General features: G+C 38.6%; 1 protein-coding gene across 1 annotated transcript in view; it reads left to right on the forward strand.

Annotated features, from left to right (window-relative positions):
- The window catches only part of PDE11A (phosphodiesterase 11A), a 717,642-nt gene that overhangs the window by 451,020 nt on the left and 243,584 nt on the right, over positions 1 to 23,038 (forward strand). The window contains exons 7-9 of the mRNA XM_089690441.1: positions 2,487 to 2,562; positions 7,145 to 7,212; positions 8,822 to 8,914. Of these exons, the coding sequence (XP_089546567.1) occupies positions 2,487 to 2,562; positions 7,145 to 7,212; positions 8,822 to 8,914 (237 nt within the window). The remainder of the gene's footprint in view (positions 1 to 2,486; positions 2,563 to 7,144; positions 7,213 to 8,821; positions 8,915 to 23,038) is intronic.

The following is a 23,038-nucleotide window of genomic DNA, read 5'->3' on the forward strand; positions in this document are numbered from 1 at the left end:
AGACCGTGCATCCAACGGTTGGTCAGTCCTGCTGCCATCTAAGCAAGAGTGAGAGGGGGAACCCACAGTAGAAGCAGCTTTAAAAGCAAGGATCATTTTTAAATATTGAGGATAGCATTTTAATGTACAGTCAAAACTGTGATGCATATGTTTTGTTATTTTAAAGATTAACATTAAATGTTAATTAAAGATAAACTAACCCTTTAAAGGTAAGGTTACTGCAGATAGCTGGCATCAACTACTTGCATTCAAAGACTCTTGCAAGTCTTTATAGGTTGCTGGTTTAATGCTGCTCTATAAACGTATATCTTAGAATATTATTTTAATAAATGGAATCTTGACTCTGAATAAAATTAATGCTTCAGACGGATTTGCTGCGCAGAACTAAACTCTGGTGGAAAGTTGTCTTATAGCGTTTCTTATGTACTTGTTGACAACAGAAAGCAAACCTCAGTCCATCGGAAAAGTCCACTCTCAAATTAATCCCACAATACTACCAGTATTGTAATATTTATTTAAGATATTTCAGTAGACACACAACAGTAATTAGACAACTTAGCTGGACACAACATAACTTTGAGGGAAGCCAGGATGATTGCAAGAGCCATAGTGGTAACATCACATAAAAAAAAATCAGCCCTATAGGCACTAAACAACTTGACATTGCAGAGGATTCTAACTGTACTATCCTACTGTCTGTCCACTTCCAACAACCAAAAAAGTACTACACATAGGAAAGATAGGCAAAAAAAAAGGGGGGAGAAGCGTAGGGGAAGGAGAAGGAATGGGGGAACCTAGAACCACCTTGTCTGCAACACCAAAGTATCAATAAGCACTTGGCTGGATCTCTGCCCAAATCAAATCCAGTCAACTGTGTGATAACTGATCTAACAGTAGACCCAAAGTTTTGAAATTTGCCACAAGAACAGAAAACCTCTCCTCTTTCTGGCATCTCCAACAGGTGCTGGTAGTTTGAGGGAATAATTTATGTAAAACCAATGAGATCCTGTACTAGCATACCAGTAGTTTATACCGCAGTTCTTAGAATCTGTTAGCTATAGATGAGTAATGCGAAAAACATAAAATATCTTCCCTCTGGGCTGGTGTGAAAGGAGCTTCTAGGTCCTGCTCCCATTTAAGCAAAAATGGGGTATGAAATCCTCACTTTGGAGTACTAGGAGCTTGTACACTGCCAAAACAGCATGAGCGGAGTGTGATGGCAAGACGTGACAAGATAGTGACAAAGCTGTTGGGGCCTCCATGTGTAGAGTTTTTCACTTTAATGTCATCACAGAGAACAAGGGGGCACATTTTACATCTGGAAGAAAAAATATTTAACCTCCAAATACGGAAAGACTTCTTCACAGTAAGAGCTGTGAAAATGTGGATTAGACTACCTCAAGAGTTGGTTCTGGCCAGCTCAGTAGATTGTTTTAAAAAGGCCTGGATTCTTTCTTAAACGTAGAAAATATAACTGAATACTAATATTTATAGGTAAAGATAATCCAGGGACTATCTGGGTGCCTCTTGGGGAATCAGGAAGAACTTTTTCCCCCGTTGGAGCAAATTGGAGCATGCTTTTTGGGTTTTTTTTTTTGCTTTCTTCTGGATCAACTGTGGGTATAGGATTTGTATATGGAGGTTTTCAATATGTGTGTGTGTGTGTTTTTCTTTTCTGTAGATTGGACTGGATGGACTTGTGTCTTTTTTTCAACTAGATTAACTATGTAACTATGTGTCTGGGGGGGTCAAGCATATGTTGAATAGCACTTATGATTTTCAGACCAATCTCATAAGCAAAATCTTTAACATGGTTAATATGGTAGGAGCCCAACTGCAGGAGCTTGGTGGGAACTCCAAGTTCCCTAGGATTGGCATCAGACTAAAGTCCTGCGGGAGGAGTTTGCCAGAGTCATTAGCCTGTATCAAGGCATGTAGGGTAGGCCAAATTAGTGGGTGATCTCTAAGGTCCACCAAGAAGGTCTGGCAAATCCAGGGGAAGCAGTGTAAAGGGTTGACTGTGGTAGATTGCTCGAGAGAGAACCATTGTTTCTGTTCATGATCCCTACACCAGGCCATCACCCTAGATAAATATAAAATTTTAATAAGTGACAATAATATGCTCTATTCAAAAAGTAAGATGCACTATATTACTGGGATTGGCTTAAAATGGCTGCACAATAAATAGCTTTAGAAGATAAAAAAAAGCATTTTTTTTATGCATTACACATTTTCCTACAGATTGTTGTTATCAGCTGCTCTCACTTGTTACACCTAATTGCATACATTACTGTGTCTTCATGTCCCATGAATCAGACCTTCAAAGGATAAAGTAATGAGATTTGTATGAGTCACTGTTAAATACTGTTGGGATGTTAGGACAGTCTGTCTCTCACAGGGACTTCTGAAGTATGATATGAAATGTTTATGTGCACTATATGAATCCAAAAGGTTTACTCATTTCTTGCTTTTACTCTATATCCCAGGCTGACCAGTTCTCCGGCTTTCATATCAGGTCTGTGCTGTGTGTGCCAATATGGAATAGCAACCATCAGATAATAGGTAGGCTTTATAGGATGTGCTGACGCACATGTTGTATGAAAATATAATGCAATGCATAATCATGGTTAATGTTCATATTAATGTGAATTTAGGATTTATATAGTTAATTTTTCTTAAGCCATTGTTTATTTACCTTAGTATAGTTGGTTAATATGGTGCCATTTTGTGCTTGTTTTTATTTTATAGAGTGATTTAAATGATATATTAATCACTAAACCGCGCCAATTGATGCTTTTCAATATTAAATCCAATCAGCTGTCACTTTAAATATTATGTCAAACTTTTTCCAAAAAATACCATTCCCAATATTGGTGATAATTAGCGACGCATTATGTGTCTGTGATACACAAATTACTTTTGATAATTTCTATATACAACCATATTGATAGATAATTACATAAATCATATGTTACCTAGATTATATGTGACATAAAAAATTATATGTGACATAAAAAATAAAAAATTAGAAAATATATATATAATAGTGCCCGAAATAAACACCATATAACATACGTCCAGTGAAACACTGTGATTAATAAATAATTTTAAAAAAGTCCAAAAAAATATCTTCCACAGTGTGAATCCTCTGTAACTCCAGGTGCAGAAATAAATAAATAAACCACAAGCTGTGCCTTTCATACACCCCCTCTTAGGTGTGCACTCACCAGAACAAAGCCTTAATGAGCCTTATTGAATAAATTCCAGATATCAGGATCATCAGAACACAGCCTTTTTTCCACTTTTTATATAGATTCCAAATTTTTGATTCCAAAAATATTAAGACCGGGAGGTTCCTCCAATAATCACCCATGATAAGAATGATAGCCAGGATCATAATAAATATTCCTCTCCATAGTTACATAGAAAGAGAAATAAATTCGCTCCAAACGTGTATTACCAAAGGTAAACAACTTTAATAAGCCAAAATATTGCACTTACAACATTCCAAAAATAGTTAAGCCTTTTTAAAATAGCCTTTTAGTAAGACACATACCGCTGGTGCTCTCACCACCTCCGGATCTGCCGGACAGAACGCTGTCACGTCACTTCCGGTTGCAGATCTGCGTCACTTCCGGTCTACCGCACCGTCACACCCTCACATGTTTCGTCATACCTGACTTAATCATAGGGATGACGGTGTGGTGCAGCACATCACATATATAGACAGACTAATTGAACCACCAGATACTTAATTAAGTTTAATTGGTGCACCATCTCACAGGAAACAGATCATATTGTCTCAAAGGAAATGATGCACCAAACTGGCAGTATAGAATCCCATGTACTAAATACTATGGGTAAATACCATAAAAACAATGGACAAATGTTAACATAGCTAAAATGCCTGCATATTAATCGCATGGACATACTCAGATGGTATCTATAAACCATCCTGATGACCATACAATCCAATCTGGACATCACAATATATACATTACCAAATATAATATCGTTTTGGTTATTGTACCATCTTTTTCTGTGTTCCCTCCCATTTTTTTTATGTATTTCCCCTTCCTTTTCACATTGTCTTTATCGGTAAAGATGGTTGCTAGTCTCTAGGCCACAGGTAATGTGCTTGCATCCGGGAACACATTACCATGTTTTGACTTGCAAATACTGTCTTTTCAATCATCTGCTACATCTTGTTATCTGCTGTACCTACTGTATTTAATAAAGATCTCTTTGGATGAGAAAAAGGTGTTTGGTGAGTTAAGCTATCTGATAAAGACTGTCCGCTGATGGATGACTGACTTTATCTGCTTATACAGGCCAAGTATAGAGGTCTCAGCAAAGGGATAAGTCATTAATGCAACAGTTGGAAATATAAGATATCTTTGGATAGATCCATGTTTTGAATCTGCATGTGTTTTGTGTTAATTAATGTCTTGCACTTTTACACATTTTGATTTGTTTTAGAAAATTATAGAATATTTTACTTTATCACAGTGTTATCTAGTTGCTTAAAACTGCTGTTATAGATATACTATACATTGACATCCACTGCTAAAATCTGTGTTTGAAAATATTGCTTGTCTAGCTTTCATGCATATCCAATGGCTGCATTAATGTAAGAGTCATTGACCTATGCCAGTCAAGAGTTTTGCCGTCACTTGTTCCAGGTAATTGAAAACATGAAAGACAGACATCCAGCATTTACAGGTTAGCAATGACAGCTTATGTATTTTTCTAAGCACCAGTTTGCATGATAGATGGATTAATTGTGTGCCTATGGTCATTTAATGGGTCCTATTCAGGTGTCAAATGCTTTGCCTGTAATCCAGTTCACTTTTCTACCATCTTTAGTTAGAAAAGGTTTCCATATCCTAAAAAATACAGCAGCAGAAGTTTAGGATTCTATATGCTCATAGAGACTGCATGCCCATCCACTGTTGATATTCCTTCGCATGTCAGTGGCTGGACAGCTCAAGCAGAAAAGTACCTCTTACATTCGCCCATCATATTCTTTATTTTAAGAGTTTAGACCACTAAACAACTTAGTGACTAACTATTCATCTTTCATCCAAAAGCAATAACTTTGCCAGGCGGTTTTGATGAAGAACTTTTATAACTTGAGAAAGAACCTTGCAGACACATGGAGCAGGTGACAAGCTCTGTAAAGATTGCACTGTTGTATAATTCATTTTGTGCCTCCCTTATTTTCTCAGCAATGTGCATATTGCAAAGTAGTAGTTTTCACACTTTTGTGCTGTTTGAACACAACACTCCCAAATGCAGCATGTAGGTCTTGATTTTAGTGCTTTGCTTGACAGCACACAAATGCAAAGAGGACCCTTTCAAATCAATGTGAATTTGGATGTCCTATACTTTCCATGCATTTTAATGATGCTTTAAGCACATGAAAGCACATTATTATTATTATTATATAGGATTTATATAGCGCCAGCAGTTTGCTCAGTGCTTTACAATACGAAGGGAGACAATAAAGCAACGATATAGTTCAATACAAGAGGGATAGGAGGGCCCTGCTCCTTGGAGCTTACAATCTAAGAGGGAGGGACTAGTGGTACAAAAGTTAGTAACTGAGGGGTCCATACTGGTAGGAAGAGTAGAAGATTTCATTATTAGCTGAGAGCAAGATAGGCTTCGCTGAAGAGATAGGTTTTCATAGATCGCCTAAAAGTGAGCAGAGTAGGCGATAGTCTGATAAATTGGGGAAGAGAGTTCCAGAAGATGGGGGAAGCTCTGGAGAAGTCCTGGAGATGAGCATGGGAGGAGGAGACAAGGTAGCTAGAGAGCAGGATGTTATGGGAGGAGCGGAGAGTACGGTTTGGGTGATATTTGGAGACAAGATTGGTGATGTAATTTGGGGAAGAGTTATAAATGGCTTTATATGTTATTGTTAATTTTTTGAATTTTATACGTTGGGCAATGGGAAGCCAGTGGAGGGATTGGCAGAGAGAGGTGGCAGATACAGAATGGTTAGTAAGATGGATGAGTCTGGCAGCAGCATTCATGATAGACTGAAGAGGGGATAGCCTGCGATGAGGTAGGCCAATGAGGAGGGAGTTACAATAGTCAAGGCGAGAGATAATCAGGGAGTGAATAAGTTGCTTAGTAGTTTCCAAGGTTAAGAACGGGCATATGTTCACTCTTCCTTAACCCGTTTATATGAATTGCATGTTGATTAACCTTTTCAGAATGCATCTATCCAGAAATAAAATAATCTGAGGAAAATGTTCATTCTGCTGCACATCAATTTTTTTCTTTTTTTCTTTGTAAATATTTTTTTTTTGCTAAGCAAAATCATGCCTGATTTTGACTATGCAGATCTTGCTTTGTCACTATCAACCCCTATGCCCTTTAATTTTGTGTGGATGCCAAAAACAATAAGCTCTCCTCAAATTATCAAACTCAATTCATCAATCATCAATTCAAATTGTATCAAAATAAAAGAAGTGCAAGGTCTTATAGTTTATTTTAAGCAGCCACAGCCTGAGTAGAAAAGCCTGTCTCATGCAGGCATGCTGTAGGGTTGGACCCTTCCTCTCTGTGGGGAAGCAGGTATCTCTTTGCAGGGGTCCAACATTTCTCCTCCTGAGTCAGAACCAGAGCTCTCCATTCAGCAGGGAACAGGAGCTTTGCTGATTGCATTGATATAGGTCTGATTCAGTAGGGTGCATGCTTCCCCACATGGAGCAAAGGTCCCACTCTGCAGCTGCTGACAGGACACAAGCTTTTCTACTCAGTCTGTGGCAGCTTTAGAAAGAAAACACAAAAAAATCACACTTGTTTTAATACACTGTGAATGTACTTAAACTGAAAATGTATTTGGGTGTTAAGTGAACAGGTGCAGGGATCATTTACACCCCTCACCAAGTCGCCATCCAACAATTCATAGGAAAATTTTGACACCAGTTTAAACATTGAAAACATATAATTTTAAAGAAAGACTGTTCTTTCCCTCAATCATGAAGATATTCACTAAAATCCTTTTGATTTTTTTTTTCTTCCTGCACTGGGTCCTGTGCTGCTGATTCCATTAATCCTTTTAATAATTAACAGGAAGCCATTGTAACTGCTTTTCCAGAATTTTACTACTGCATGTTTTTATATATTTTAGGTGTGGCACAAGTGTTGAATAGACTAGATGGAAAGCCATTTGATGATGCAGATCAAAGACTGTTCGAGGTAAGGAAACTACTTTGTCAAGGAAATATGCCATACTGTACTAACACACACAATCCAACTTAATGTGTCACTTCAGCCAAAATTGTTTAGGAATCTATGTTTAGTTTCTTATTGCATATTGTTCCACATTGTGGTTGTTTCCTCTTATTTCCTGTCCCCTTGACTACAAGAACTGAGAAAAAAATCCTCAATGGGATCACAAGGAACAATAGACCTGAGAGACTCTAACCCATAAAAAAAAAATTCTTTTTTTTTGCCATGTATGTGTCCTCACTTCCTGTTTGTGGACATCTTTCAAACTTTTTTTCAGGTAGTTTCAGGTAATCAGGTAGTGTTTATTAGGGTTTTTTTTAGCATAACATACAAAACAAATAAAATCAATACAGAAATAGCAGCAATGCAAGTACCAATTCTTGTACAAGTCTGCCGTGTTCTCAAGTATCTTGATACACCCAAGTAGCACAGTGTACAGTAACTGGAATAAGAGTGTACTTTACAGTATATGCAGTACATCCATTTACATTGGATGACAACACAGGTGAACCCCCTGAGAACAAATAGAGATAAAGATATGTATACAGTATTTAACAAAGAACATCATCTAGTCTCATCAAGACTAGATATAGCAGAGTATAAGTCTCATCAAGACTAGATATAGCAGAGTATAAGTCTCATCAAGACTAGATATAGCAGAGTATAAGTCTCATCAAGACTAGATATAGCAGAGTATAAGTCTCATCAAGACTAGATATAGCAGAGTATAAGGCAGGTCAACAGATTAGTTATGGAGAGGGAGCTGAGGAAGAGTTTGGCAAGGAAGATAATAACCAAGGGGACCATATCTTTTGAAATTTTAGTGGACAGTCCCTATGTTGAAAGGTTAATTTTTCTCTCCCCAATAAGGTATAAACAGTAAGGTAGGTGGACAAGGAAATCTTCCAAATATTGAGAGGAATAGGAAGCTAACAAAGTTTCTAACCTCCCCCATTGAATTTAAAATGAAATAAAAAGGTTTCTGCAGAAGTTTCACATAAGCTTCAGTTTGCATACTTCTTCTAGATCAATGCCTTAGAAAGTGTGTAGGCCATTGAATGACTATGACAGCCAGACAGCCAGCATTCTCAGAAGAAAAGGTCAGTGGTCAGAGCCCCCATATTCTCACTGTGCAAGGTTACTTAAAAGCACCCCTATTGATCCGACATTTAAAAAAAACAGTAGTATAAGGAGGAATGGTAGTCTAAAGCAGAATATACATGGACCAAAAATTGGCCGGTTCAGGTTCAGCAGGAACCGGATGACTTTCAGTCCGTGTGTACCGCTGACTGTTTAACAGAAGCCAATCTGTCAAAAAACTAGCATGCAATCAGCATTTGCAGTCAATAGCTGCAGTGCAGATCTGGGGGGGGGGGGGGTTGAAAATCCCACTACCAGAATACAACAGCTCAGCATGAGAGATCCCTGCATCACACATCATTTGTATTGGGTTGAACAAAAACAACTGAACATTTATACCTAGCTTTAGCCTTTAATTTGCAATTTTATAGACCAATCCTGATTGAGTGAGATTTGGACTTAATTGTATTTTTCACTTTTTTTTTTTTCATTTTAGGCTTTTGTTATATTTTGTGGCCTTGGTATTAACAACACGATTATGTATGACCAAGTAAAGAAATCATGGGCAAAACAATCAGTCGCTTTAGATGTAAGTATATAATATAATGTTAAATATATTCTACAAAAGATGCAGGCCGCACTACTGCATCATACATTACTCAGTAGTATTGTTCCAAGAGCCCCAATATCCCACCAGACTCCATGTAAAGACGTTAGAGTTATATGTTCTGGTATAATAACCCATGTCTGAACTTTTCCAAATTTAAAAAATTCCTTGACATTTTCTTGGTTGGTTGCTATAATAAAAGTAAAACAAATTGAATGCAGCCAGGACTAAAATACACCATTGTAACACTAGAGGAACCGCTCTGAAAGTCAAAAATAAGTTTTTTTATGTTATCAGATACAGGGAAAATCCAGTGGCTGCTTTATGTGATTCACTTCATCACTCCATACAGTTAAAGGATAAGTTCACCTTTTAGTAAAAAATAATAAATGCACATTATTTTGCAGGCAAAAAATATGTGTATTTATTATTTTTGTCTGCAGGAGCCTGGAAAGCATTGTACCAGCGATCAGCAGATCTGTCAGTATATCTGCTTGCCTGTATATGATGTATGAGCAAACAGATATACTGACAGAAAGAATGAATGAACCACCATGGCGCTCCACAGCGCTGTGGTAGTTCATTGAAGACTACAAGCCGACAACCAATAAGGCTGTTGGGACTTGTAGCCTCTCATTCACAGAGGACTGTGCATTAGTGACGCAACTGGGCGGGGTCCCCCGCTAGCTGTCAAAGTGGGTGGGGGGGAGCGGGGCCGGTCTGATTGTAACATGTTATATGTTAGACCCTGAATATGGGTATGTAACATATTAAGAATTCGCCAATCAGTGATCGCATGAATAGTAGTAAACAGGATATCACTTCCTGACATCATTGCTTACTACTTGTGAAATCTGTGAATGATCAGCAGTCACATGGTACAAGGCTAATCACAACAGCCTTGTACCATGTGACAAGCTATGACCAATCACAGCTCGCACAGTATTTCTCAATGGCTGTAGGAATGCAGCCAGAGAGAAGCAGAAATATTTGCTTTTACAGCCTTTATGGGCTTTTACAGCCTTTATGTAAAAAAAGAAAAAAAAATCTTCATCACCCCCCACAAGTAGCACAGTGTCACTATGGTGACACTATACTGCTAGGGTCACAGTATGTTTAAAAAAAACCCCATAATAATATAAAAAAAAAATACAAATGTAAACAAAATTTTGAAAAATTAAAACTTTTTGGTTATAAACTAATTTGGGCTATTTTTGTTTACTAAAAAGATAGATGAATACATTTTGGCCAATATTTATGAAGAAAGATTATTTATTTGCAAAATTTTATAAGAAAAACACTTTTTTCAAAATGTTTTGACTTTTTCATTTATATAGCAAAAAAAAAAAATCCCAGTGGTGAATAAATACCACCAAAATAAAGTTTTATCTGGCTCAAAAAAAATGATTAAAAAATTCATATGGGTACAGTGTTGCATGACCGCGCAACTGTCATTCAAAGTGTGATAGCGCTGAAAATTGACCTGGACTGGAAGGGGGTGAAAGTGTCCAAACTTGAAGTGGTTAAGCACTGGAGTAGATTTACTAAAACTGATGCACTCAGAATCTGGTGCAGCTGTAGATGGTAGCCAATCAGTTACTAGTTTTAGTAAATAATATTCCAAATACACTAAAATCTTTATCACTGGAAGAACCAGTTACAACCCACCCTCTTCCTTTTGTTTACATTTTAGTACAGATACCCTTTATATAGAAATCAACAGCCTCAATAAAAGTGATGATTGCTAGAATTTAGAAAGCCCCCACCATTATTTTTGAGCTAGTTAAACATAAATTGCATGATTAATGATGAGTAAGAAGCTCAAGGCTATCATGAATGACAAAATGGATATCAATGAAAATGTTTGGTTCCCTTAGGTCATTTAATAATATTTCCCGTATAATTCCCAAGAGGTGGCCCAGCTTGTTCCCATATTTTAAAAATTCTTCTATTTTGTTGCCTTCTACATTTTATGTTGCCCAAAGAATGTGACATGATGGCTAAATTATATCATAGTTGTCTATCCAAGAAGCTGCTTATTGGATGTTGTCACCTTGGTTGACTAATGAGTCCTCATCTGTTTTATGTGGAATAGTATCCTGCTATACCAAAACTGTACCGGTTGTTCTTTACTGCATAAATAATTAAAAATTGTTTAAATGAAAAGACATTTGTAAATAAATAAGCACTTCCCACAAAAATACACAGTATCCCCCCAAAAAGTTAATTTGTCCAAAAATTATAAAAAAAACCTCCTTTACAAAAACTTTCATCAGTGGGTGCTTTATAGGAGTTATGATATGTAGGATGTGTGTGTTTTTTAGAGAAACAGTTATATCTTTACAGATGTTTGCCTTAATATTTTTGAGGTGGCTGATGTTTTCAATATATGCGCAATCATTATTTAAAAAGAGTAAGTGCATTTTTACACAAAGTGCACTTATTCTTTCTGTCCCTTCCCCCAAAGTGACCCACCCTCCTCAGCCCCAGATGTACTCACCCATACACACCTCCACAACCACTGTAATCTTGTCATTCTGAGGTTGAAATCTTTGGCCACCTGCCAATTCCCATGGATATCTATGGGGCAATATCCTGCTGCAGGTAAGTAAAAATGGTGCAGGGAAGGGCTGGTTACTTTAGATCAAGGGTATAGAACTAATCAGTGGGAAAGTGCAATAATCTTTAAGTTTATTTCCAGGCATTACCCAATTTGATACCAAACCTTTCTTTCTACCCTAGAGCATGTCCTACCATTTTTTAGCTTGTTCCTATAGCAAAATAGCTTGCATTACTCCTTGTGACATCCATCACCAGGCTTGTAAAATGTTTGCATGGGCAGCTGCAAGGGTTTCAGTTCCTACTGATGTAAGCACACCCGACAACTACACCTCCGAAGAGTGAGTGGATTGTGGACATGCCCTTGGGAGTCAAGGCAGCATCATAGTTTTAATGGTAAAGAAAAAAATGTACGCATTGATGTCTTTAATCCAGCAGGCAGGGCTTATAACACCGGATAGGATTCCAGTGGAGAAAAAGTATCGGGGTTGATTTACTAAAACTGGAGAGTGCAAAATCTGGTGCAGCTCTGCATTGAAACCAATCAGCTTCCATTTTTTCTTTGTCAAAGGTTAATTGAACAAGCTGAAGTCAGAAGCTGATTGGCTACCATACACTGCTGCACCAGACTTTGCACTCTCCAGTTTTAGTAAATCAACCCCAGTGTGCTGTTAGTTCAGACAAGAAGTCAGGAGGATCAGAAAATGTGCCACATTGGATGAGGAAATGTACATGTATTGCAGTGATGCACTGAACAGGGGCAGACTGACAACTCATGGAGCCCCTGGGCAATAGGGGATCATGGGGTCCCTGTGTCCTCGTCAACACTCAAATCACACCCAAAAAAGCCTATGAAAGGTACCAGGGGCATCTCATGGGGCCCCCTACTGACCCTGGGCCCTCGGGCAGTGCCGAGAGCCCGAATGGTCAGTCCGCCCCTGGCACTTAATGTATAGTTATTAGGCCTATTCATTATGTTATTGTTTTGGTTGGGTAGGGAAGGACTTAAAGTATGTTTTGCAAACAAATCTTTAGTTTTGGATAGAGTAGGGAAGGGTTAAACTCCTGCCATGTTATATATTTATTTATTTATATATTGCTATCTAGGTACCGTTGTAGGAATTTCCCTTCTTTTTCTGTCCTAGAGATACAAAAGGAAGTTAGAAGAAACTGGGGGATTCCCATCTTAGACAGTTTAGTTTTCTCTCACCTCTTGACCTGGGGGCAACTCTAAAATTTTGTATTTCTTCTTACTTTCTTCCTCGGTGACAGTGGTCAGTAGCACAAATAGAGTGGAGAAGCTTCCCAATGGAGGCATAGACAGCAATAACCATTTGACAGATGGTCTAACTCTCCCCCACTCTTCCAAAACTAAAAAAAAGGTTTTGCCTAGAAGTACTCTTAAAAAAGTGGAACTAAACCCTGTTATCCTTTATGGCAAAGTAGCTGCCGTCTTAGCTTTTATTTGATCAGTTATGAAACTAGCCATTTGTTAGCTTGACAGTTTGGTTGATAGAGCAAGCAACGGGGACGTTCAGGGCCTTGGAAAACAGTTAAATTGGTGGGTTTAAATCACTGCCCAGTTGTTAGCAGTTATGTTTTGTACAAGGCAGAATAAATAAGGGAAGGGCTTATTGTTTAACCACAATACCTAGTTCCTTCTAGCCATAGTACGGACAATTTGCATGTCTGCAAAAAATATGTCACGAACATAAGGGGCGAGGGGGAGACAGAAAGTTGTATTGAGATAACACTACTTTACTGATTACTGACAAATGATTGTATTTCAAGCTGACAAACTGCTAAACATATGTAATTCTAATTTAGGAATTTGTTAAAATGTATTTCAAGTTAGGTTCTTATAATTGAGAATGTACAAGATTTGCTGTCATTAAAATGTGTACATAAATAAGTAGAAAAATGTAGAACCTGTTAGCCACATAACAAAAAGCAAAGGAGAAGCAAAAAAACTTTCACCTGTACCGCCACTTGTACTGCTGCTGAAACCTGCTATTGCAGGACAGTCCATAAAACAGACATTAGAATTAGTGTCATGGACACTCTTTGGAAATCTATTGCACCTCTGCACCACAATTGTTGGTGCTTGTGACACATTTGTATACCTGCTATCACCATAAAGCCAAGCACCCGTCCAAGGGTTACTTATGGATGTCTGTGCGGTAAGGTTTGATGAATTGTTGATTGTGAGATTCATGTACTAGTCAGGGACAGGTACATGAATTTGTCACAGGAGGCGGCCAGCACTGATTTTCAGCATTACTGAATTTCCCTCTAGGCCAATGTGCCTGCCACACAAACAAGCACATAAGCCGAGGATGTTTATTGTAGTGTGGGCAGAGCCTGATGGGGAACTCTAAGTGACTAGTGACTTGATTGGCAAGGGATGACAATGGGCAGATTCCATAGTTGTTACATAGGTCAATAGTGACTATGAAATCCATTCACTGTAGTCCACTATCAATCACAAGGGAGGTGGACTGAATGGGGAACTAGTCTTTTAGCATACCCATAAGGCTCCACCTACTGTCCAAGTACAGCCTCAGGTTGATTACTTGCTTAGTGATCTGTGTCCTAGCAACCAATGAAGCAAACACAAAACACAATAATTAACTTAAAAGAGAAGTATGGGATTTAATTTTTTTCACAAATCATACCTACCTAGGTGGAGGCAGCATTGGTCCGATGCTGCATCTGTCCCCCCACTGGCTCCAAGAGTGACCAGATCACTGCTGCATTCTCACAGCCGCTCTGAGTAAGTGTGACTGTCAGTCATCGCTCTCTGCTCTGCCCCTCCGCTACACTGTGTTTATATAATTTGTCATTTGCACTTATTGGGTCTAAGTTTTAGTGTTAGCAGCTTAGGGTTAGGGCTCCATTTAAAGCACAGGAAGATCCATCTATTATTTGTTCCCACAATCATATGGACTTTCACCAGATAACAAGACCCTTGGATCTCATTGGGTCATACAAGGCATGATGGAATGAAACATGGCCACTAAGCAACCCTTTCTTTCCTCCAGGTCCAATCTTTAAACCTCCATCAGCACATTAAATTGCTCCAATAAATATTAACAGTAAGGCCTGGTTGACACCTATGCAGTTTGCTTTTGATCCGTTCCTGCAGTGCTTTTTGTGGTGTGTTTTGCATTTTTTGCACATTCATTTTTCAAAATTTTTTTAAGCATTTTTGCGTTTTTTTAATGCTTTTTTTGCCAATTTGTTGTTGGGCAAATTATGCATTAAAAACGCATAACAAAACACACTACATGCTTTTTCTGCAGCGTTTAAAAAAAGTCCCTTTCCAAAAACTCAGTGGCTGAAAAAAGCATAGATGTGAGCGTATCCCTTAGGTAACCATGTTAAATGGACTTTAGTGTGTTTCTGCATAAAGCACCAAAAAACGCATTCTGTTTACAAGAATCTACAGATGTGGTAGTCTTAATAGCACATCATCATGCTTGATATGACCCACTGATTTCTAAGGGTCTTATTATCTGGGGAGATTCCATTTTAAATGTGATTTGCTGCACAGAGGTGATATCAAGTGATTGGAACAAATATTTACACAAAATTGTGAACACCTATACTTTTTGTGATTGTATTAAGGACTATACAGAATAATTTTCATTTTGAGATATAATTTTTCCTTTATTATGAGGGGCGTTCAAGTCAAACTGGGACTTTTGAGTTTATTTAATAAAAGAACACATTTCAAGGAGTTTAAACTGCATTTTTTGTCAACATACTCCCCTGCTACATTTATACACATATCTAGTGCCTGGAAAGCTTTTGCATAGAAATATTTGTCAGTACACCGGAACCACCCTAGGACAGCCTACGTCACGTTGTCATCAGTGCTGAAATTCTGACCTCTGTGGAGCTCTTTTAGGGGTCCAAACAAGTGGAAATCAGTCGGAGCTAGGTCTGGGCTGTAAGGGGGATGTGGCAACACCTCCCAGCTGAGTTGCTATAATCTGCATGTAGTGCAGTGAGCAATATGATCTAGTGTGTTGTCCTGGAGAAACAGGACTCCCTGGACTTCCTTGTCAAAAAGCAGTGCAGACTTTAACTCTTCTGTGTCAATCAAAAGCGAAAAGCTGTCTTGGTACCCTGCGTGCACTAACTTTTCGAAAATACAAATATTCCTGAATGATTGTGTTCACTGTTCCCACAGAAAGATTAGTCTCTTTTGCAGTTTCACAACAGGTTATGCGTTGATTATCCAGGATCAGGTGTTCCATGGGCTGAATGTTCACAGGAATAACTGCTGTGGGCTGGGAATCACAACAGCTGAGATCGTCACTGAGGGACGTACGGCCATTTTTTAAACATTTATACCATTCAGATGTCTTACTGTGTCTGAGCATCTCATTACCGCACTGTGCTTAAAGACTTCAGTAGATATCCGTGGGTTTTATGCCTTCATTCACAAGAAACTTCATGACTGCACACTGTTCCATGCATGCACTAACACTGTTGTCTGCCATCTTGATTAACAGTCTCTGGCCTGGCCCACGACATGTGCAAAGCCTGTCAATAATAAGACACACTTGCCACTTACCACGGCATGTAGTACCACCACGCTAGCGTCCCTTTTTATACCTATAAAGTTAAAAGTCCCAGTTTGACTTGAATGCCCCTCGTGTATATACAGTGCTCAGCATAAATGAGTACACCCCAACAGATTTGTTGGAAAACCTTTACTTTACTTTCAGAATCAACATTTTCTATGGGACACTATACTAAAACATACTCCCACAAATGTGGGCCATTGATTGCAAACAAGATTTGTTAATTTGCACACACAAAAAAGTATTTTTCCTAACAACTTCATTCAAGACTATTCTGCAAAAATGAATACACCCCAATGAAAGTCTTTGGAGCAAAGCTAAATTTTAGACAATGAAATCCTAATTAACAAGAATTCAACTACAGGTGAGTCTAATTATTCATTTTACAGGTGTTCAGCAGACAGATGATTGTAAAAGGGCATTACTTAACAAAGAAAACCCCTCCCATTTTATGCTGTCAGCAATGGCACCACATGGAAGAGAAATGTCACAAGCCCTGAGAATGAAAATGATTTCTTGATACAAGAAAGGTGAAGGCTACAAGAAGATCAGCAAATCTTTACTTATCAGGCAGAATACTGTAGCAAAATTGATACACAAATTTAACAAAGATGGAACTGCAACCATCTCACAGAGGTGTCCTGGACATCCACAAAGGTTAACACCTCAATAGGAACATCTTCTGATGAGAAGGGTTGAAGAAAATCGCCATGAAAGTTCACTGCAGTTAGCTAAAGAAGAAGAAAGCCAAACTGGGGTGATTGTTTCCTGTGACTCAATATGGCTTACACTGCTGAGGAACATGGTGGTGGCAGTATCCTTCAGTGGGGCTGAATTTCATTGATGGTATCATGAATTCACAGATGTATTGCTCTATATTGAAGGAGAAGATGCTACCATCACTCCGTGCCCTTGGTCGTCGTGCTTTTTTCCAACATGACAATGATCCAAAACACACACATCTAAGGACACTGTTGCATTTCTGAAGAACAGGATGAAAGTGATTTAGTGGCCAAGTATGTCTCCTGATCTGAACCCAATGGAACACCTATGAGGAATTCTGAAGAGACAAGTTGAGCCTCACTCTCCATCCAGCATCCAGGCTCTAAAAGAGGCTGTTCTTGAAGAATGGAAAAAGATAGATGTTGCAATATGTCACCAACTTGTTCATTCCATGCCTAGAAGACTTGGTGCTGTCCTTACAAATCATGGAGGTCATACAAAATACTAGATGTAGTAGTTTTTGTTGTGGGGTGTATTCATTTTTGCATCAACTAATTTGAGTAAGACTGTTGATTTTGTAATCTAAGTTATATTAGTAACCTTACTTTCATGTAATGCGCTAAACAAAGGTTCTATAACAAAACTCAGTTTTGTTAAAAGTTTGAAAATTGTTTGTGTTCATTGAGATATTGATTTAAATCTTGCTTCTCAAAAGGTGTGTACTCATTTATGCTGAGCACTGTATATATATATATATATATATATATATATATATATATATATATATATTGTAAATCTTTCCCGCATCCAAACAACAACAAACGTCACTAACAACCAAGTATGATCTCTCTTTTCCTAATTCCTTGGATATCCAATTCTCACATCTTCACACCAATATCTTCATCTTCATCTTTTTACCCTCAAAAATGCACATGAACCACACATAGTGCATTATCTTTTTGCATTTAGAATTTATACTAATGAATCACACTCACAAATTGTGCTAAAAATCTGTGCTATCAAATCCACCAAGTGGATTTTATCTGCAATTCTTACTCTAGCCCTCTAAATATATCTTATTTGCCTTACTGCAGATTCCAAAAAATGTTTCCTCAATATGTGAATTCTTCCTCTTGTCCTCCTCTCCAAAAACAGTTACACCCTCCAAAAGATATATGTACATAGTGTAATACTGTCAATGAATCAATATTATATTGTGCCATCCAGTGCTCCACTATTTTCCTGGATTTTGACCACCAGTAAAAAAAGCGACCACCAATAAAAAAATTGATCCACCACCTCTCAAGCCATGCACCTTACCAAACTTAATCAGTCAAACAGCCTTGAACAGAAACAGTTCTTCCCAGCCAACATTGCTCTTGTTACTCCCACTGACAGCAATATATGGATCAAGACAAATAGACATACATCGTGTAATAAAATCAAAACCAACGGTTTATTAATATAAAAAGCACTTAGAAACAAATGGTGTACATCAGCATTTAGTCTCTCTGGTCAGGACCTCATCAAAGATGGATGCCACACAACTTCCGTTTTACATCTGACGTCACTCGTTGCCGCATTTCGTCATTATGACTTTGTCAAATCTCACTTCTCAACAGGGGTGTACTCATTTATGCTGAGCACTATATATATATATATATATATATATATATATATATATATATATATAGTAAATCTTTCCCAGCGTCCAAACTGTTCCCACAAAGTTGAGAGCATGAAATTGTCCAAAATGTCTTGGTATGCCTTAAGAGTTCCCTTCACTGGAACAAAGGGGCCAAGCCCAACCCCTTAAAACCAGCCCCACTCCATAATCCCCCTCCACCAAACTTTACACTTGGCACAATGCAGTCAGGAAAGTACTGTTTTCCTAGAAACCGCCAAACCCAGACACGTCCATTGGATTGCCAGACAGAGAAGTGTGATTCGTCATTCCAGAGAACACATCTCTACTACTCTACTCCACTGCATCTAATGCTTTGCATTGCACTAAGTAATGTAAGGCTTGGATGCAGCTGCTCGGCCATGGAAACCCATTCCATGAAGCTCCTACACACTGTTGTGCTAATCTGAAGGCCACACAAAGTTTGTAGGTCTTTAGCTATTAACTCTGCAGACAGTTGGTGACTTCTGCGCACTGTGCGCTTTAGCATGCGCTGACCCCGCTCTGTCATTTTACGTGGCCTACCACTTCGTGGCTAAGTTGCTGTTGTTTCCAGTTTGTTCCACTTTGTTATAATACCACTAACAGTTGACCGTGGAATATTTAGTAGCAAGGAAATTTCACAGATGGACTTGTACATGTGGCAACCTATCACAGTACCATGCTTGAATTTACCGAGCTCCTGAGAATGACCCATTCTTTCACAAATGTTTGTAGGGGTGTCCCAATACTTTTGGCAATATATTGTATATATTCCAATAGTCAAGGTACACCCCATGCACAGCTCTTCCACCCCTACCTTCTAAATTTCATTAATAAATGAATTAATATAAGGCTGCATAAGGAGCTTAGGAAGGTAGGGGTGGAAGAGCTGTGCAGGGGGTGTACACTGAACATTGGAATACAGGCAAGCTATGCTCCCAAATAGAATGCAAAGAACAAACTGACTACACTGGAGTGGATTTTCTTCCATGCCTAGTGTTGTCAATTTAAAATAGGAAAGCATGGAGAGTGACAGGATCACCAGGTATTTCACACAAAGGAAACACGATAATTTTTAATACAAGTACATGGTAACTCTGACACAGATCAAAAAATATGAAATAATGGGGTAACATACACTTTAACAGTACATAAATATTTGCTCCACTATTGACAATGATTACTACCAGGACTGTTGCCTCTGTAAATTGTGCAATGATCCCTCATAGTCTCTTACAAAAGTAATGAGTCTTTTCGGGAGTCAATATTGTGGCGTTTTTTTTAAAGGAACTCTTTAATGTTTAACTGACTGTTTATTGTGATACTTGTAAAGACGTACAATGAAAGTCAATATTCTTCAAAGTGCAGTGCTTCAGAACACAATGTACTCTGTGATATACTGTACAATGCTTTTCACTGTGGCCTATTTAGAACCTTGTAAGTAAATATTTCAGTTTATGTAGATTGTTGTCTAAAAAGGAAGCATATTCACTGCCTACAAAATTATTGAGCCCCTTTCAGAAGGACTATTATACAACATGAGGATTGATACTGTGGCCAGATAAAAAATGGTCACATTATCACTACATTTTAGTGGCAGGGAATTGCAGAGTATACCTGTTACTATTTGCAACCACTAGCTACTTGCCTTGTCTAGAGTGGAGGTATTACAGGTGTGTATACATAATTACATTGTAAAACATGCAGCATTTACAAATGATACTTTCCACCAAAACTTCAGAAATAAGTTGTAGTCCTTGTCAGGTTCGATTCCCAAAAGTCATATGATACTTATACTGCACTGATGAGAGCTAACTGGCTTGAAAGAGCTGTAAAATGGACAGGCAGATCAAACATTTTGGCTGCCCATGTGCTCTACAAACAGGTCTGGTCAGGTAATAAGGGATACATGCTTGTTCGCGCTTCTAAAACAAAGGCTAACTTGCTTGTTTTCTGCATTTTTGATGGCAGTAATAATATTGTGTCTTACTGAAGATAACATAAGATACATAAAACAAGGGATTAATTCATTCTCAGTAGAGAGTGGAGCCATGCAAATCATTTCGTTATACCCTTGTGACCAGCTGTGCACCCAGGGCTGAAGATTTGCTGACCACTGTTCTGATATCATCTGTAATAAGTTAAACCTACTGCAAACCTAAAGAATTAAAAAAAAGAATATTAAACATGCCAATGCAATTTATAAAGGATTCACAGGAAGAGGTACTCTGTAGTCATAACCGAGCGGGAAAACAATATGTTGATCCAGATATATAGGCATGTGAAGGTATATGTAAATGTAGCACCCCTGCCCTGGGCTGGCTAAATGTAGTGTATGGCTCTGCTGTGTCCCGCTGAGCTGCAATTTATTTTTTAGATCTGTTCAGACTTTCCATAAGCCTAGAGGTTGATTTCTCCAGTTTGCCTCTGGAAGAGTATTGCAGAAATAGAGTAGGAGGATGAACTACTGGGTTGTGGATATTTATTGGACCCTGGCCAGTCCCTGGAAGGCTGGCCCAGAAGACTTGGCTGGGAAGATAAATATTTGGGAGGTCTCTATCTTGGGGTCTTCACCCCCTAAGAGGCAGCATGTGTGATCCAGAAGAGTTACTGCTGTTAGGCTTTAGCATGTGATATAGACGAGGGCCTGAATTAGGCTAAACTGAAGGAAACTATAGAAGCTGGACTAGAAAGAAAGCCTTTTTACTGAAGAGTGTTGCAGGAGAGCTGATTAGGAGCTGCCTGTGGACATTGTGAGTAGGATCTTTCACCTATAGCTGTGTAGAGACCTGTGTATATCCAGCAGCCTCCTCCAGGGGGTAAGTGCTACATAAATGTTGATATTTCTGTAGGGATTACGTTCATTTTTCTGTAGACATCACTGTAGAGACACTGGTGAATCTTAACCTTTGTTTTGAGATTTGCATATAGTTTTAAATGTATAAATCTTTGGATCTATTGAAAATTTGAATGTGGTTTTCACTGAAGGTAGCTTTTGAAGGCTGTTTAATTGTAATTTTCCAGGTTTAAGGTATATTTACTTTAGTGAGCTAGTGCTGTATTTTTAACAGTATTAAAGCTGAAGTTTAGCTATTGCTTTTTTTGTTTGTTTTACAGCTTTAGTGAGTTAACTTACCTATAATGAAGGATGCGTCACATTCTGCACACATTCTGGGTCCTGGAGAAATCTTCACTGCAGGGATGCCTTATCCTCTTCTTCCTGTGGCTGAACATCTGGTGCACACGGGGTTAATAGGTATGGGCTAAGTTGCCGTGCAAAAAGTGCCCAATGAGGTCCTGCCCCCTCCTCTTTCCTCTTCCATTGAGAAACGTTCTATGATTGCTCTCACTTCCTGTAAAATGATCTGTGAATGGCGGAGAAAATCATGTGACTCAAAAGACTTTTCATCGTTCACATGTTACAGGCAGTGAAAGGAATCAAAGAACTTTTCTCAATGGAGGAAGAGGGAACAGGAAGCGGGTTCTTGTTGGGCTGAGATTTTCTGCAGCAACCAAGCCCAGATCCCAAAGCTATTAAGCCCTGCAGAGCCGGCCGTTCAGCCACAGGAAGAAGACGGGGCACCCCAACAGTGAAGAGTTCTCTGGGATCCAGCTGCCTGAATCACATGGGACATACTTCATTACTGGTAATTTATGTCACTAAAACTGTAGAGAAAAAAAAAAAAGCTAAATTTCAGCTTAGTGTATGTCAGGTCAAAGTAATCAAAAACTTATTCAGCACAATGCTTCAGTACATGTGTTTATCCATCCTTTATCCTTTCAAAAAAGGTGCTCCTGACTTCCTGTATGGGCTGACAACACAGTGCCTTTGCTGCTTGGAAATCCTAACCTGTAAAAATGAATGCCTGTATGCAGTCATAATAAGGTATACTCTGAATCTTTCGTGCATTAATGTAAACATGAGCGTGCAAGTCTGATGTATTCCCAGAATGCAGAATTTTGTGTTCACAGAATACATTATACGCTGTGTGTGTGTATATGCTAATGCACAAAATTATTGGTACGTATAGCCATACACCTCTGTGGTCAGCTGTATGTGTCAACTGCGCCTCCCTGGGCAGCATAAAGCCCCAAGATCTTACGCTAGAGCATATCTCAAAATCTCAAACTGCCCATGTGTATGAGGCCTAGAACTCCACCTATCCTCCATCACTTACTGTCCCATTCCTCATATATGCATTGATTTCTTTTTCCCAGCAAAACGATGATGCCGCCTTGACTCCCAAGAGCTTGCCTAGACACTATGGGGTATATTTACTAAAACTAGTAAAAATAACCCCCCAGGTGGGAGATGTAACAAAACTGGTGCACTCAGAATCTGGTGCAGCTGTGCATGGTAGCCAATGAGATTTAAACCTCAGCTTGTTCAATTAAGCTTTGGCAATGAAACCTGGAAACTGATTGGTTTCTATGCAGAGCTGCCCCAGATTTTGCACCATGCAATTTTAGTAAATAATTTGTAAGGAAACAGAAAACAAAAATAATGCAGGGACATGCTCTACATGGGGAGAGGGAGCTTTGGGGGTACATTTGGGCAATGCCTGG

This window comes from Staurois parvus, unplaced genomic scaffold (assembly GCF_062004578.1).
Source record: "Staurois parvus isolate SC_StPar_1 unplaced genomic scaffold, SC_StPar_1.0 ptg000530l, whole genome shotgun sequence".
NCBI lineage: Eukaryota > Metazoa > Chordata > Amphibia > Anura > Ranidae > Staurois > Staurois parvus.